Here is a 14,910-nt window from a genome sequence, read left to right as displayed (position 1 = left end):
ACACGATCCGGCGGGATCGATCTCGAGGGTCACGACCACCCCCACACGTTGGGGGAGGCACAAAGGGGACCACCGCGCACACGGACGGAGTGATTGCTCCCACCGCCCTGTTTCCGGCCGATATAAACCGGCCATGTTTAACAAATAAGAGGAGGGTTCGCTTCTCTTCGCCGAGAGCGTCCGCCGTCGTGTCGTTCTCGCTGCCGCTGCTCCTTCCGGTCGTCTGCGGACCGCATAAAAGTGTAATGTGCTGCATGGCGATATTTCAACCCTGACGAAACGCCACGCCCGAGTCATCACCATGGAGCAAACCGGCCGTGGGAGGCGAGACCCTGCCACGAGCCTCTGGGGGAAGAGAGGGGCGGGTGAGAGCGTTTGACGATTCCGCATCGCCAAAGGCCTTAAATTGATGGCATTGATTTGCTCGATTCTAATCCGTAGAACCAAAAGAGAACAGCGCGCCAACAGAAAGAGAGAGAGAGAGACCTGCGGCGCGTGAGGGTATCGTCAAAGACAAAAAAAGAAAGCTCGCTCGCAGACAAACTAATTAATCAACGCCGCAACATCCAAACAGCCACACTCATGTGCCTACTTGCTTGAAGATGCTCAGAGAGCGGCAAACGCCGGAACATCTCTGCCCTTCGCCGCCGCGTAGGTCCTGGCGCTCTGCTTCAGCAGATCCACCATCGCCCCGACGTCCCTCTCATTGCGCGAGAACTCCCACACCAGCGCCTCCATCTGCGTCTGCGACCTCGTCGTCAGCATCCGCAGGAGCTTCTTGACATCCTCTTCAGGCCACGGACTGCTCGGTTCGGCAATCGCCGCCTCGCCCTGCTGCTGCTGCTGCTGCTGCTGGCTTTGGGTCGCCTCCGTCGACGGCCGTTGCGTCCCTTGGCTTGCCTGCTGCGTAGACGGACCTTGCGAAGACGGGCCTTGGGAAGACACAAGTTGCGGCATAGGCCGCTGCGAAGCAGGTGCTTCTCCCTGGCGCGGTTGTAAAGTAACACGCCTCATGCGCTCCTGTATGCGCATGTCGCATAGCTCCCGTTGCCGTCGCCGTGCCTCCCCAATCTCCCGTTTCTCCCGCTCCTTTCTGTCTCTCATCAGCTGTAGCCTCTCATCGTAGAGCTTTTCGCGCTTGATCGCCTCGCTCGTCTTGGTCCAGGTCTGCTTGAGCTCCGACTTGAAGTCCTGCAGATACTCGCCCAGCTTGCCTCGGCTGGTTCTCTTCGACAGCGGCTGCTCCTTCAGCCTCCTTCTTGCGAGGTGTACCTGCATCGCCACGTATAGTTTCTCTGTCCAGGCGACCACCCTCTGCATGATGTGCAGCAGTGTTTTGGTGAACTTGCCAGAATACCGGGTTCTCTCGACGTCGGCTCCCTTGCGGAACACTGTTTCGAGCGTGTCCACGAGCAGCGGAATGATCCTTTCGGGCAAGTCGATCACAAACCGTGACGGCGGCATGTCTGATTCCTCGCCGTGGCTGGGCTTCATCGCCTTCTCCACCACCGCGCGAACCAGTTGGTCGACGGTTGTGATGCTATGCCTCGCGCTGGACGCCTCTTCATTGTCCGCATGCAAGTAGTCGCATTGCTGCTCGTACAGAGGCGCCCGTGGCATTTCTTCCCAGAAATCGTTCAGCTGGCAGAGCTCGTTCCACAGAGTGCGTGTTCGTTTCGAGAGCTGTTCCTTGCCGGTCGTCAAAGTGATATCTCGCCGGGTCTGTGTCCACCCGGTTCCGCCCATCAGCTCGGTGATGCTCTTCAGGGAATACGACTTGATTGGCGCCGCGGCTACTCGATCCTGTCCCTCGGGCGCATTGAAGATGAAATGGTCGTCCGGGTATGTGTTATCGACCTCGTCTGGGTGTCTTTCGACGGTGGTCGGACCCATATCAACAAGGAGGCGCCGGACTTGTTCGGTTGCTGCGCTCGACGGCGGCTCGGTCTCGTGGGCAGCACCTGTATCAGCCCGAGCCTTCTCTTGCGCTGAGGTCGGTAGTCCTACGATGGTCGGGTCGTCGTACAACTGCTCGTCACCGTCACCGTCTGCGCCATCCTCTTCTGCGTCGTCCCCTTCCGCATCGTCCTCTTCTGCATCGTCCTCTTCTGCATCGCCCATATCTGCATCATCCACATCTTGCTCGACAAAGAGGCCGTTGCCGGTTACCAAGTCCGACCTCGCGGACACTCTGGCCATTCGGTGTGCATCTGACATCGCTCTCTCCGGCTCGCGTCTTGGCGAGGTGGCCTCGAATTCGTAAATGTCTTTGACGGGCTCGGTCTCGGCCGCAGCATCGCCGTCTCCAAGCGTACCCTGTCCTGGGCGACTCTTCCGACGTGGGGTTCCGGCAGCTGCTCTCGTTGTGCCGGATTCTCTGCTTGGACCGCCAGCAGAACGGCGGCCATGTTTTCGATTGGTGCTCTTTGCAACCTTTCGAAGTGTGTCCACTCGGAGACTCGTATTGGTCTTTCGTTGATGGGGTTTAACCGTGGCCTGTTGGGCATACGTGAGCACGGCGAAAGGTCAGGCACTTGGTTGAGCTTACTCTTGGAGCGGCCGGCACCTGCAATTCCCTCGGATTGGCGGCATGTTCGCCGTCGTCTTGATCGTGTGCTTCCTCTGCATTGTCTACCTCGTGTTGACTGTCTACCTCGTGTTGATCGTCTGCCTCGTTTTGATCGTCTGCCTCGTTCTGATCCTCTGCTTCGTCTGCAGCATCTGCCATGTCTGCCTCTTCTTGAGCCTCCGCGTCCTCTGCCTCTTCCGCCCCGTTATTGCTCTGGCGGTCTTCCTCGACAAGTCGGCCCTCGTCGCCATTGAGCCGACCCTCTTCTTCGTCGGGCTTCCGACTCCGTTGCCGCTTGCGTACCCTCAGAGCCTCAAAGTCCCGAATCTCTTCGATCCCGACATGTCCCAGACGTTTGCTGCGTCGCGTCCCGGAAGGGGCCTCGTCGGTGCTACTGGGGGGAGGGGGAGAGCCGGCTTCGTTGCGCCCCGCGGCCCTGCGCTTGGGAGCGCGTCTTCCGGCGGTCGACATGGCGACCTCGGAATAAGTGAGGCCAGCAGGATAGAAAGAGCGTCAAGAACAGATGGAACGTCAAAGGAGTACCGTACCGCCTGCGACCGTGATTGTTGTACTGCCTGAGCTGTTCGTCCAATGACGCAGCAGGAGCAGCACGCGACAGGGACGCGATCATCGTGCTTCCATTTCAGACCGCGCAAGGTCCACTGGGCAGGGTCCACCGCGCAGTGCCGGGGATTTATGGGGCCGTGTCACCGGCTGAGTCAGCGCCCAACAGTCCAGTCCGCCGTTTGGGTCCATCATTCATCATGAGCTTCATGGTGGTTTCTCGCATGTTTCCCCAACCTCAATCGCGACCTGTTCGGGCTTGCAGTCCAATTTCGCATATCAACTGACGTCTTTGACTTCGTCTTTGGCTTCGTCTTCGGCTCCCGATGGTACATCAATGCTACGAATACGACCAAGTCGTGGTCCATCAGGCGTCATTTGGCCAGGTTTTCGTCTTCGCAGAAGGCTTGCAAGTGTGCAAGACAGCATCATCATGAGCTCTTCCTTGCCGGATTTCGAGTCTTGCCACCCTTGAAGAAGCTCGTCGCAACTTGTGGTTGGCTCTGGCTCGAAATAAGTTCGAACAAAGTTGCCGTATCAGTCTGGACGATCAAGCGATCACCCTCCCCGACAGGTTCGCACTCTTCGGAGGACTCCGAGAGGGACACGAGAGCCACCATCATGGTAGTCAGGCCAGCCCGAGGCGCACCCGCGATGGATCTCGAATTCATCCCATCTCATTCAGCGCAGATAAGCCGACATTCCGGCCATGGAGGTCCATGTCGAACAACGACGTGTTCCAACCCAACCGCAACCCATCCAGCTCCACCCTGCCTCGCGCCGCAAGTTTGACGCCCATCCATCTCTCGACCTTTTTGCTCACGGTTCAGCCCCTTGTTCCAACAAAATTCCCCACCCCGGAAACGTCGTGTTGGTCGTGCATCATGCGGCACGGCTCTTTTCGTCCCAATGCTGCGACACGTCCCGTTCCCGCCCTCAGCTTCCCGGAGCTAGGGCTTCATGCCGTCACTCTCGAGCGTCGGAGCGTTCTGGGTGAGCCCGTGGCGACCGCCATGTCCGTTTCGTCCTGTCCAGGTTCTTGGCTGGAGAACCAAACAGAGGCGAGGCCGTACTTGGTTCCCCATTGGCGGCGCGGACATTCAATGGGTTCATCCGTCGGACGGCAGATGATTCTTGTCGTGTTCGGAAGCAACGGTATACTTCTTCGAGCCTCTTCGAAAAGTCAATCATCACCAACTGTTTTTTGAGGGCCAGTCGCTTGAGGCGCGGTGGTCTGACATCCTGCTGAGCCCATCATTATTTGTCTTCGTTTCCTGCTTTTTCCAGGTACATCAATGCCGGTCATCTCTTCCAGCAACAGGAGTGGTTTAATGTTCAGTTCTCGCCGAGCCCATCTCTCACGACGAGCCCCCTTGGACGATTGGTATCGCTCGATATGCTTTTCAGCGTGGCAATCGCAGTCCTCTCCGGTCATGCCCTGGCCGTACCGTACTCGCCCCAGCGGCTTCAACAACGACAAGGCAACGACTGCCCGCCCATACACATCTTTGGCGCGCGTGAGACGACAGCCCCGCCGGGCTTCGGGGCAGCAGCCGGGATCGTGGAAGACCTTACGAAAGCAAACCAGGGTGCCACGAACGAGGCCATCGACTACCCTGCTTGCGGGGGCGCGTCGGACTGCCTGGGCATCAGCTATGCCGACTCGGTGAAGAACGGGACCACGGCCGTTGCCAAGGCCGTGAACGACTTCAACAAGAAGTGCCCGCAGACGAAGATTGTCATGCTGGGGTTCTCACAGGTGAGCTGACACTGACAGAATGATCGCAAGAAAGGATCCTGACGCTAACGTGCGCCCAGGGCGCCCAAATCATAGACAACGCGTACTGCGGCGGCGGAGACACGATCGAGGGCGTCAAGGACGTCAACGTGCTCATCTCCACCGAGGCCTTGGGGGCCGTCAAAGTGGCCATCTTCATGGGCGACCCTCGATACATTGCCGGACTCCCCTACGAGGTCGGAACGTGCAAGACACAGGGGGTACGTTTGTGTCACCAAGCGCGTGAAGGCTACGGCTTGCTAACACAGGCTAGTTTGCACCACGGCCCAAAGGGTTTCAGTGTCCCAACGGCGACAAGATCAAGTCGTTCTGCGACTCTGCTGATCCCTTCTGCTGCAACGGCAACGACCCGGTTGCTCACCTGCAATACCCGAGCATCTACGGCGACCAGATCAAGCAGTTTGTCAGCGACAAGCTGAAATAGACGCACGACAGGAAAGATCCGAGATGAGCTATCGATGTCCAAGAAGGAGGATGGGAATATAGGTTATGGACCTACAACTCAGCTCGCACTCGGAGATGAGTGTAGTCGAGAGGGAAATCCCGAGGGGGCCGCGCGGTCTCGGGATATAATAGATGGCCTTCGAAACCGATGGTCATTGTGCATTCTTCTTCTTCTTCTTTCTACCACGGATCCCTCCACTTTTCGTACGTAGGAGGAGTTCGGTCAAGGAGTACATATGAATCCACAATCAGGGCGGCCCAGAGACGACGCTCAGACACGGCCGAGGTTTGGGTAGAAAACCTAAGCATGGACTTGAAATAATACTGCCCGTTTGAAACGAGGCCCAGAAGGTGTGCGCACACATGCATATTGTGAAGGGAACAGAATTCAAAGTCAATTCAATAGCCTAAGGTTTGAAGTCGTAGTTGGACGTGAGTACGGCCGCCAGTGAGTGCACTTACAGCACTTGAGAAGCCACCTAGAGAAGTATAGTGCGGATATACAATTACCAAGGCACCTACAGACAGACCCCTCCAACCCCGCTGACTAAGGCAGAGTGTCGTCACTCATCCCCTCCATCCTCACTTTCATCCACACGACGTGCATCAGGAGCTTATCCGAGCTACCTACCTTGTAGTAGCACCACACTTACGCCCACACAGCTGTCCAAATCCCCCACGGTAACTCTCACCACGCACGATATTCCCAAAATAGATAGACAGCAGGCCTCGGCCAAACACACACACACCATGGACCCTCCAACGTCGACATCAAAACCACAACCGCCACAACAGCCCGCCTTCCCCTCCATCAAACCCCTCCCCCGGACCCCGCGCAGCTTCCAAACCCCCACCAAGCGCATCAACACCGGCGCCGACCTCTCGGCCTTCCTCACCACCACCGCCTACCGCGACATCCTCCTCTTCCTACTGCAGCTGAACCGCTCCCTCTGCCCGCGACGCAGCCCCGACGGCGGCCCGGCCACCACCTACCCCCTCACCTCGCTACCGCCAGCCGCCGCCCTGCCCCCCTCCATCAAGGCCCTCCAGAACCTCCTTGCCGCCGCCGAGTCCCTCATCGACCTCGCGCCCCCGGATCCAGGCCCCCGCCGCTTCGGCAACGTCTCCTTCCGCAAGTGGCACGACCTCCTCGCCGAACGCGCACCCGCCCTGCTGTCCGAGCACATCCCCGACGCTGTTCTGTCCTTCCCCACCACCCCGTCCTCAGACCCGCCTTCCGCCGAGCTCCTTTCTTACCTCCTCGGCGCCTTCGGCTCTCCGCAGCGTCTCGACTACGGCACCGGCCATGAACTCTCCTTCCTCGCCTTCCTCGGCTCCCTATACAAGCTCTCCTTCTTCGCCGATGACGTCCTGTCGACCTCGTCTGGCTCGACCGCCGGCGGCGACAGCGGCGCACACGACACCGCCGCCCTCGACCGCACCATCGTCCTCGCCGTCATCGAACCCTACCTCCGCGTCGTCCGCCGCCTCATCCTGACCTACACTCTTGAGCCCGCCGGCTCTCACGGCGTTTGGGGCCTCGACGACCACTCCTTCCTCCCCTACATCTTCGGCTCCGCCCAGCTGACGAGCCCCGTCGTCTCGGACGCCGACCCCATGCCCACCGAGGGCTCCGTCCGCGGCGCTCCCAAGACGGGCGACATTGTCAAGGCCGCCGTCGTCGACGCCCAGCGCTCCGAGAACATGTACTTCGCCGCCGTCGGCTTCATCAATGACGTCAAGAAGGGTCCCTTCTGGGAGCACAGTCCCATCCTCTTTGACGTCTCGGGCGTCAAGGACGGCTGGGGGAAGATCAACAAGGTGAGTACCGGCGGGCAAAACAGACCACAGACGACCTTTCGCTAACTTTGCACTCTCACAGGGCATGCTCAAAATGTTCAACGCCGAAGTCCTCCAAAAGTTCCCCGTCGTCCAGCACTTCACCTTCGGCTCCCTCTTCTCCTGGGACCAGGACCCCGACGCCGCCCCCGTCTCGCAATCGGTCCACGCCGCGAACCAGCCTTCCTACAACTACCCCGCCACGACCGCGCCTCCGCCCCCTAATCAGGGAGCGGGTACGACCGCGCCCTGGGCGGCGACGACGACCAGCGGTGCCCCCTCGGGCCGGATGCCCCCGCCGGGCGGTGCCGGTATCCCTTACACGCGCCAGCCGCCGCCGCCGTCGGCAGCGGCTTCGGCGCGTGCGCCCCTTGCTCCGGGCATGATGCCGATGCCCGCGGGTACGCAGCAGGCCCGGCAAGGTAACGGGGCCGGGACGACGGACGCGCAGGTTACGCTGACCAAGGCGCCCTGGGCGAAGTGAGAGTGCGTTGTCGAGACGAGACGGGCCGATGAACAGATGATAGTCTGGCTCGCTGGTGTTGGCGAGAAGAACTCTCAAAGGCAGCGAAGACACGAGAACCGGCGCCATCTGATGATGGAAAATTATGAGACTGGCCGAGTCTAGATAACGGAGTTGCGGGAAGCCCAGTCCAGCATCCGAGATGATACCTGTGACGGGTCACCGAGAACAGGGTCAGCTACGAGACGTTGCTCCAGGGTTGCTACACGCAAATGTATCAGCGGAATGCAAGCAACGGTGGAGAACTCCAGGCTGGCAGAAAGACATGGACGACGTAGACTCGTTCGGCTCGGTGTAAGCAAGGTACGCTTGATTCAACTACTCGACTAATGGGTATCCGACAATTAAGCAAATCAACATATTAGACCATCGGTCTAGACAAGAAACCATGTAATCCCCTCGTGCCTTCCATCTTCGTGACGAGCCGACGCTTTCGACAATAAACGACAGCAGCCCGAGGGGTCGCTCGCTACATTCCGTCGATGTCCGACTAGAGTCAACGCAGAGAAGGCCTGAAACAGAGTTTGCGACTCTGTCTGCCTACCCACCGTGGCCCTCGGACACTTATCGCAGGCCCAGATGGTAGACACTTGGCGACGCCGTCTAGGCGACGGTGGCCTCCTTCTTCGCCTCCGCGGGCTTCTCTTCGGGCTTGGCGGCCTCGGTAGGCTCGGCGGCGGGAGCAGGGGCAGAGGCGGGGGTAGCCGCAGGGGCGGTCTCGGCAGCCGGGGCAGTAGTAGCCGGGGTCTCAGTCTTCGCAGGCTCGGCAGTAGGAGCGGGAGCGGGAGCGGGAGCAGGCGCGGTGGCGGGCTCGGGGGCCTTGGGGGCCTCGGGGGCTACGATAGGGGCTGCGGGAGCTTCAGGAGCTAGGAAAAGCATCGTCAGTTACGTGTCGCTCGAACTCTTGGGTTCAATCAGACATACCAGCCTCAGGGGCCTTGGCGGGCTCAGTGGTGGCCGGAGCATCGTCTTTCTTGGCTTCGGGCTCGGGTGCCTTGGGCGGCTCAGCAGCGGCAGCAGGGGCAGGCGCAGCGGCAGCGGGCTCGGCTTTGATTCATAGTCAGTATCCGCTTATCAAAAATGGGAGGTGTAGCGCATGAGTGAGAACATACTGGCCGGGACGGGGGCGGGAGCTGCGTCAGTCTTGGTGGGCTCGGTGGCCGGCGTGGTAGTGGTGGCAGGAGTCTCGACGGGCTTGGACTCGGCGGGCTTTGAGGCGTCGGCCTTCTTCTCGTCCTTCTTCTTGAAGATGGCCTTGAACTTGGCCTTGAGGTTGTCAAGGGCGTCGATGGCTGTCGTGGAGAGCAGCGTGTTAGTGAGAATTTCTTGGCATTCGGTATCGGAGCCGTGTGATGGGTGTGTTCATCTTTGACCGCGTCCGGTGGGAGTTTGGACGCGTATCGCGATGCTTCAGGGGAGCAGACCAGGGAGGGAATGAGAAAGGGATGCGGTGGTTACTCACGAACTCCAGGCATGATGACCGATTTCAAGAGGTGCGAGCTGATGGAGGTGGTGTGCTTGAGCGTCGTGCGACGGTGTAAGTGATAGCTGTAATGAGTTGCTGGGAAGAGTGATGGAAATATGCGATGGTCAGGTTGCGACGAGCGGCGGCGGTATCGAAGAGTAGAAGGGAGGGAGTAAAATTAATAAATAAAAAAAGAGGCCAGCGACGACGATGCTGGGGTCTCGAGATAGAAATAGACGCCCAGGGAAGGGGTCTCGTCTCGTCTCAGCGCAGCACAAGGTCGCACAGCACAGCGTGACTGCCATGCCATGCTTGGCACGGCCCTGGCCAGGTCCTCTTTACAGGTACCGTATGTACTGAAGAGGAGGGGGGGCAGGGGTCGACGACAGGTGCGTGCCAGTGGTAGGGTGGGGATGGGTCGGATGGCAGTAGGGATGGCAGCTGCGCCGGCCACATCAAGCGACGCACGGCCGGCGGGTCTATCTCTGAGCTTAGCACCTCCAGCCAAGCAACGAACCACCATCAAACAAGTCGAGAGACGACAGCCAGCAGCAACCAGCGACGAAGGCATACGAGACCACTAAGACCACTGTCAAGGGCTCCGTCGATGCGACGGCTGCGAGCTGCTGTTTTGCAGGTATTGGTTTTTTGGATATGGTTGGACACGAACAGCGTCGCTTGCTTCATGCAGCGACCACCGGGTGAGGCAGGACAGGGAGGGCAGTGCTGAGAGTTCATCCGTCATCGGAGATTCGCACGCCGTTCGTATCGCCAGAGTCGCCGCTTGAGTTTGATGAACAGGATGGATGGATGGCCGACGGTGGCACGCTGAAACCCTGCTTTTTCTGGCCGCTTGCTTGCTTGCTGGGCCTGCTGCTGCATATGATATGCCACCGAGGTTTCCGTCCCATGCATCCCCAATCCTCCCGCGTATCTTCTTGGTGCAGCACTGCACTGCTGACCGGATCAAGGTGGTGGCAGAGAGAAATCAGGCTGGCTCTAACGAGTGGCATCCAGCATCATATCCCGTACACATACACGTACAGTAGCCGAACAAACGCGAAACCTGTCGGAATGCCGTCATTTCACCCAGAGCTTGGAGTGGAGGGTGGACCAGGGTCCAACACTATCGAGGCAGCCCCCGGTGCCCGCTAAGCTGGTTCTGGGCGGGAGGGGCTTCACGCCAAATCTCCAGGCCACTTCCTAGGAGAAAGCGACACAACCACACAATCAGCGGGCACTGAAGGCCAAACGTTGGGTCGGTGGCTCGAGATTGCTGGAAATTGGCGCGGATGGGGCCTCTTTCGTCCGCTGCGACGCTGTTCATCTCGACTGGCCTGTTGATCTTCACTTTGCCTCTGTGGCATTGTGAGGTACCTGCTGTCCATCACCTGCGAACCCGCAGGGCCCACTCGTGCACGTACCTCGCTGCCAGCTCAGCGCAACTGCCGCTGTGCGTCTCGATACCGCCCCAGATGTCCCAAAAATCAAAATCAAACCACCACCACATCACATCACCCACCACGCCAACCGCGATCACCATCACCTATAAACCAAAATCGCATAAAAAGATGCGATGCAACCACCTGGAAAAGCAAAAATAATGGGGCTCAACCGGGGATCGAACCCGGGACCTCCTGCAAGCAGGCGCTACTTTCGTAACCCAAAGCAGGAATCATACCTCTAGACCATTGAGCCGAACCAAGCCGTTTTGCAACCAGGAATGCAAGGTATTGCGATGACGGGGAGAGAAGATTAGCGGCCTATGTTTCATCATCCGTGCGCTACGGTAGAGAGCCCACCGCTAGTGTGGCAGGTACAGAAAGATGCTCTGGGGTGGTCGCTGTTGCGGGTCTGAGTTTCTTTTGTTTTTTTTTTTCATGTTCAGAGCCTGCGCCACAGACATACTGGACAGGGCTTCTCATTGCGGGTTTGGGGGCATCCAGAGACTCGATGCCGTGTGTGTTGTTAAAGACGACAACTTTTTTTCATGCAAAGAAATTTCAAGACGGGGGGGAAGAGGTTGTGAAATACATAGACAGTTGTTTAAGTACTAGGTTAGATAAGTCACCCTTGGCGCCCTGGCGGAGCTGGGCCTGGATTGTTATTGATTGGAAAACAAGGGCCGGCCTGCCAGCTCCGAAATCCTTTTGGGGGGGGGCATCGGCCGGACATGTCCCAGATCTGAACAGCGAACAGAATAATATGGGCAAGTCGCACTCGTTTCGATTGTACGGGCGAGAACACGTGGCTGGGAGAGGGCCGACACAAGTCGACGGGAAAGAGGACTCGGTGAAGTGCCCGATGTAAAAAAAAGTAGAAATGCTCGGCATGTGGGCATATGTATCACGTACTTTGAACCTCAAGCAGAATCCTTATTCCATGGGCACCATCAAGACTCGCACACTGGAGGGGTTTTTTTTCTTCTCATTGACATATGAAACATCGTGTAATCATCATCTGGATAGACGACTACACTTTCGTACGCCGCCCGTCGTCTGTTAGGATTTCCCTAGCCGACAGGTTTATCGTGGGTTGACTCCAACAATGTACACACAATTTATCAGAACGTCCATCGACATCTAAACATCGAACAACTGTGGTTGAAAAGTTCTTACTCCCGTTACTTTGTGGTTCGCGTTAGGAAGTAGAAGGCGACAATCAGCAATGCTCGAACATGTATTACAACACTAGGGCGAGGTAAGAAGGTGGTGGACATTTCAAGTCTGTGCCAGCGAAATCCCCAAGACCAAATGTCATCAAGACTCCTAGGAACAATAAGAACGACGGACAGACACCGGTAGCAAAACAAAAGGGCGCTGCTACTGGTTTGTTGCACCGTGCGCGTTCGCTGTTCAGGGGGAAGGAGGCAAAACTCCAAAGGAAGGAGCTCAACATCACAACATCACCACCACCATCACTACCAAAACCTCGTAGTAACAGGTTAAAACACCTTCTTTTCCACATGAAAAAGTCATCTGGACCATGGCAATCTATTCTACAAAACTGTGACCAGGTCTAGAAAGGCAAAAAAAAGTACACGCCCAGGAGCACCCCGAGGGTCGAACCTGCGCGTCACGCGAGTTAACCAAAGAGACCCCGATCGTGATATTTCTTTTGTCTCTGCTATCCCACTAGGACAAGTGGCCTGGCCAGGGCTCACTTGATCAACGCGGGTAATGGTGACAGCTAGAGGAAAAGATTGGCCTTATAAAGGTATGCTCGAGGGGGGAAGGGAGGGGAGGGTGCAAGAGGTGGGTGGGTGGGTGGGTGGCCAGGCAGCCAGCCGTATTCAGGTCGCCTAGCCTCATGTCGACCTCACCTTGCGAAACCACGGGAACCGACTGGTCTCCTTGAGGGGCGTGCGAGTAGCTGCGAGCCTACCGCAAACCCGAGCTACTGCCTCACCCTGACGGACTACTTCACCCAAGCTGTCAGGGAACTCTAAGTCGACCAGACCCCATAATACCAAATACTTCATCGACTGAGGAAATAAACACAATATCACCCAACCAAGTTCAAGGAAGAGAAGACGTGCCCCTCAAACCCCGAGAAACATGTTACCAAAAACCTCAATATGTTGCTGGTCTCAGAATCCGGCAATGCTTGCCGTTTGCACATCGGGTGAAACCTTACAATGTGGAGGTTCCTTTATCCCAATGAACTTCATTAGGCGACCTCTAGTAAGCCAGGGATAGATGAGTGATAGGATTACAAGAGTCGGTTGGGACCCAACGTTTCTAAATAGCGGCAAAGAAGACCAATCCAGAAGACGGCAATACCGAGGACAACAACGATGAAGGTTTTGACGAGGACGCCAGACTCATTTGCGGCAAACCTCGTACCATGATCAACCCGCCCGACTGAAACAAATAAAATAGTGATTAAAACAAACAACAAAGTAGGAGAGGAGAGCAACTTCCACAAAAGGGGGTATCACAGACGTATCCTATCCTCCAACCACTCCCTCACGGCCTCCTGCCCTTGCTCGCCGAGTTCCAATCCCTCGTTCTCACCAGCGTCGACGACTGCCACCCGCCTCCCCGACTCGGCGGCCTCGTCAAAGTCCTCGTCCCACTCCAGCCGCGTCTTGAACTCCAGCTTCTCCAGGCTCCGCCTCATCAGGCCCGCCAGCTCCGCCGCCTGCGTCTCGAACGTGTGCCCGACCACCTTGCGCCGCCGCCGCGGCGGTGATGCCGAGCTCGACGAGAGGGACGAGAGAAGTGATGACGACGACGACGTTCCAGTTCTCCTGGTTCTGCGGACCGCCGTTTCGGTCGGCGGCGAGTCGTGCAGCAGGAGCGTCGGGGGCAGCTTCAGCGTGGACTTCCTCGGCGGGAAGATGAGGGCGCTCCGCCTGGGCGCTGGGAACGCGCTGCCGCCGCCGCCGACGAGATCCAGAATGTCGGACGGCCTCACCCCGGCCGTGACGGAAGACAGCTTGTCGATGAAAGAGGACATAGCGGCGGCCCGGGTGAAGCTCGACGGCGCCGTCATGCCGGCGGTCTGGAAGAACAGGCTCGGGCTCGCAAAGGGGTCGAGCAGGTCAACGGGGGCGCGGAACAGCTCGGGCATCCTAGTCTGCAGGCCGTGCAGCGCCGACCCTTCCTCGGGTGGCGGCGGGAGCTTCTTGCTGCGGGCAGAGGACGGCTTGTTGACCTTGTGGTCGGGCAGGAACATGGACCAGTTGTAGATGCCGTTCCAGGCGACGAGGCCGCGGACGGCCATGGGCTCGTGATGGTGCGACTCGGTGAGGGCCAGGGAGGTTGCGATGCTGGCGCCGGCGTGGGAGCTGTAGACGTAGACGTCGCGGCGGGCGGTGTCGGGCGGGCGCAGGTTCTCGAGGAGCCAGGTGTAGCCGGCGAGAGTGTCGTGGAGCGGGGTCGGCCATTGTAACGGCGTGGTGAAGTCGTGTCGCTCGGCGCCGGCATCGGAAGATGATTGGCGGGTGGGGGCCGGGGCGGACCAGCGGTAGTTGATGACGGCGGTTGGGTACGGGCGAAGGAAGCGGGGGACGGGCGGCCGGGTACCCGGGGTTGGTGAGAAGGGGGGAATGTACAGCACCAGCGGGGTTGAGGGGGCGTGCCGGGTGACGTTGTGCAAGCTGAGAGGGCGTATTAGTTGTTGGGAACTCCAAACACGGGCGGTTGGGGTGATGGAAAGGAGGATGGATGATGTACTCACTCTACTGTGATGCTCCCCGAGGAGGCGCACACGACCTCGACGGACTCGACACGGGGGTTTGGGTCATGGTCATAATGGAAGCGCCGTCGCTGGAGGACGCGACCCGGGCGAAGACGAGACGGCAGGCAGAGGCCAAGCCATCTTTTCATCGTCTGAAAACAACGAGAGATGATGTGGGGATATGAGAGGGATGAATGGCACCGCTCATGGTCAGTTGTCCCTCTCACTCATGCAGCAACTCATTGAACGCAACGATGGACGTACAACCGGGCAGGTCAACAATGGGGGAAAACGTGTTTTTCGCCCCAGTTGTCCCGTGTAAGTTGACGGACTGTACTCTATACTGTGCCTAAGGTACCTTGTGTACATGGATATCTACGTACCTCACATAGAGTGACAAGTACTTTTCTGTTTTCAGCCCACCCAATTGCTTACCTAACGCTCTATTACCTAATACGCATATCTCACTGATTAGCACTGCCGCAGTACCTGCCCCACGTCACCAAAGCTTCTCCAACACCGGC

The 14,910-nt window shown here is 58.2% G+C and overlaps 5 protein-coding genes across 5 annotated transcripts; 2 read left to right on the top strand and 3 right to left on the bottom strand.

Annotated features, from left to right (window-relative positions):
- Positions 1-606: 606 nt before the first annotated feature.
- CH63R_08231 (uncharacterized protein) lies at positions 607-3,040 on the bottom strand (the record flags this gene model as incomplete). Its single annotated transcript, XM_018303205.1, has 2 exons — positions 607-2,496; positions 2,549-3,040. The coding sequence occupies 2 exons, from the start codon at positions 3,038-3,040 to the stop codon at positions 607-609; spliced, it is 2,382 nt and encodes a 793-aa protein (XP_018157983.1).
- A 1,489-nt stretch (positions 3,041-4,529) lies between these two features.
- On the top strand, positions 4,530-5,355 carry CH63R_08230 (Cutinase; the record flags this gene model as incomplete). The annotated part of the gene is made up of 3 exons (XM_018303204.1): positions 4,530-4,892; positions 4,952-5,131; positions 5,185-5,355. 3 exons carry the CDS (start codon positions 4,530-4,532, stop codon positions 5,353-5,355), a joined length of 714 nt encoding a protein of 237 aa, XP_018157982.1.
- Positions 5,356-6,125: 770 nt separating this feature from the next.
- CH63R_08229 (Serine/threonine-protein phosphatase 2A activator) lies at positions 6,126-7,698 on the top strand (the record flags this gene model as incomplete). Its single annotated transcript, XM_018303203.1, has 2 exons — positions 6,126-7,196; positions 7,258-7,698. 2 exons carry the CDS (start codon positions 6,126-6,128, stop codon positions 7,696-7,698), a joined length of 1,512 nt encoding a protein of 503 aa, XP_018157981.1.
- Positions 7,699-8,340: 642 nt separating this feature from the next.
- Positions 8,341-9,212, bottom strand: CH63R_08228 (uncharacterized protein; the record flags this gene model as incomplete). Its single annotated transcript, XM_018303202.1, has 4 exons — positions 8,341-8,603; positions 8,662-8,784; positions 8,850-9,029; positions 9,200-9,212. The coding sequence occupies 4 exons, from the start codon at positions 9,210-9,212 to the stop codon at positions 8,341-8,343; spliced, it is 579 nt and encodes a 192-aa protein (XP_018157980.1).
- Positions 9,213-13,138: 3,926 nt separating this feature from the next.
- CH63R_08227 (uncharacterized protein) lies at positions 13,139-14,535 on the bottom strand (the record flags this gene model as incomplete). The annotated part of the gene is made up of 2 exons (XM_018303201.1): positions 13,139-14,306; positions 14,387-14,535. The coding sequence occupies 2 exons, from the start codon at positions 14,533-14,535 to the stop codon at positions 13,139-13,141; spliced, it is 1,317 nt and encodes a 438-aa protein (XP_018157979.1).
- Positions 14,536-14,910: the final 375 nt, after the last annotated feature.

This window comes from Colletotrichum higginsianum, chromosome 5 (assembly GCF_001672515.1).
Source record: "Colletotrichum higginsianum IMI 349063 chromosome 5, whole genome shotgun sequence".
NCBI lineage: Eukaryota > Fungi > Ascomycota > Sordariomycetes > Glomerellales > Glomerellaceae > Colletotrichum > Colletotrichum higginsianum.
This window is presented reverse-complemented; position numbering and strand designations above follow the sequence as displayed.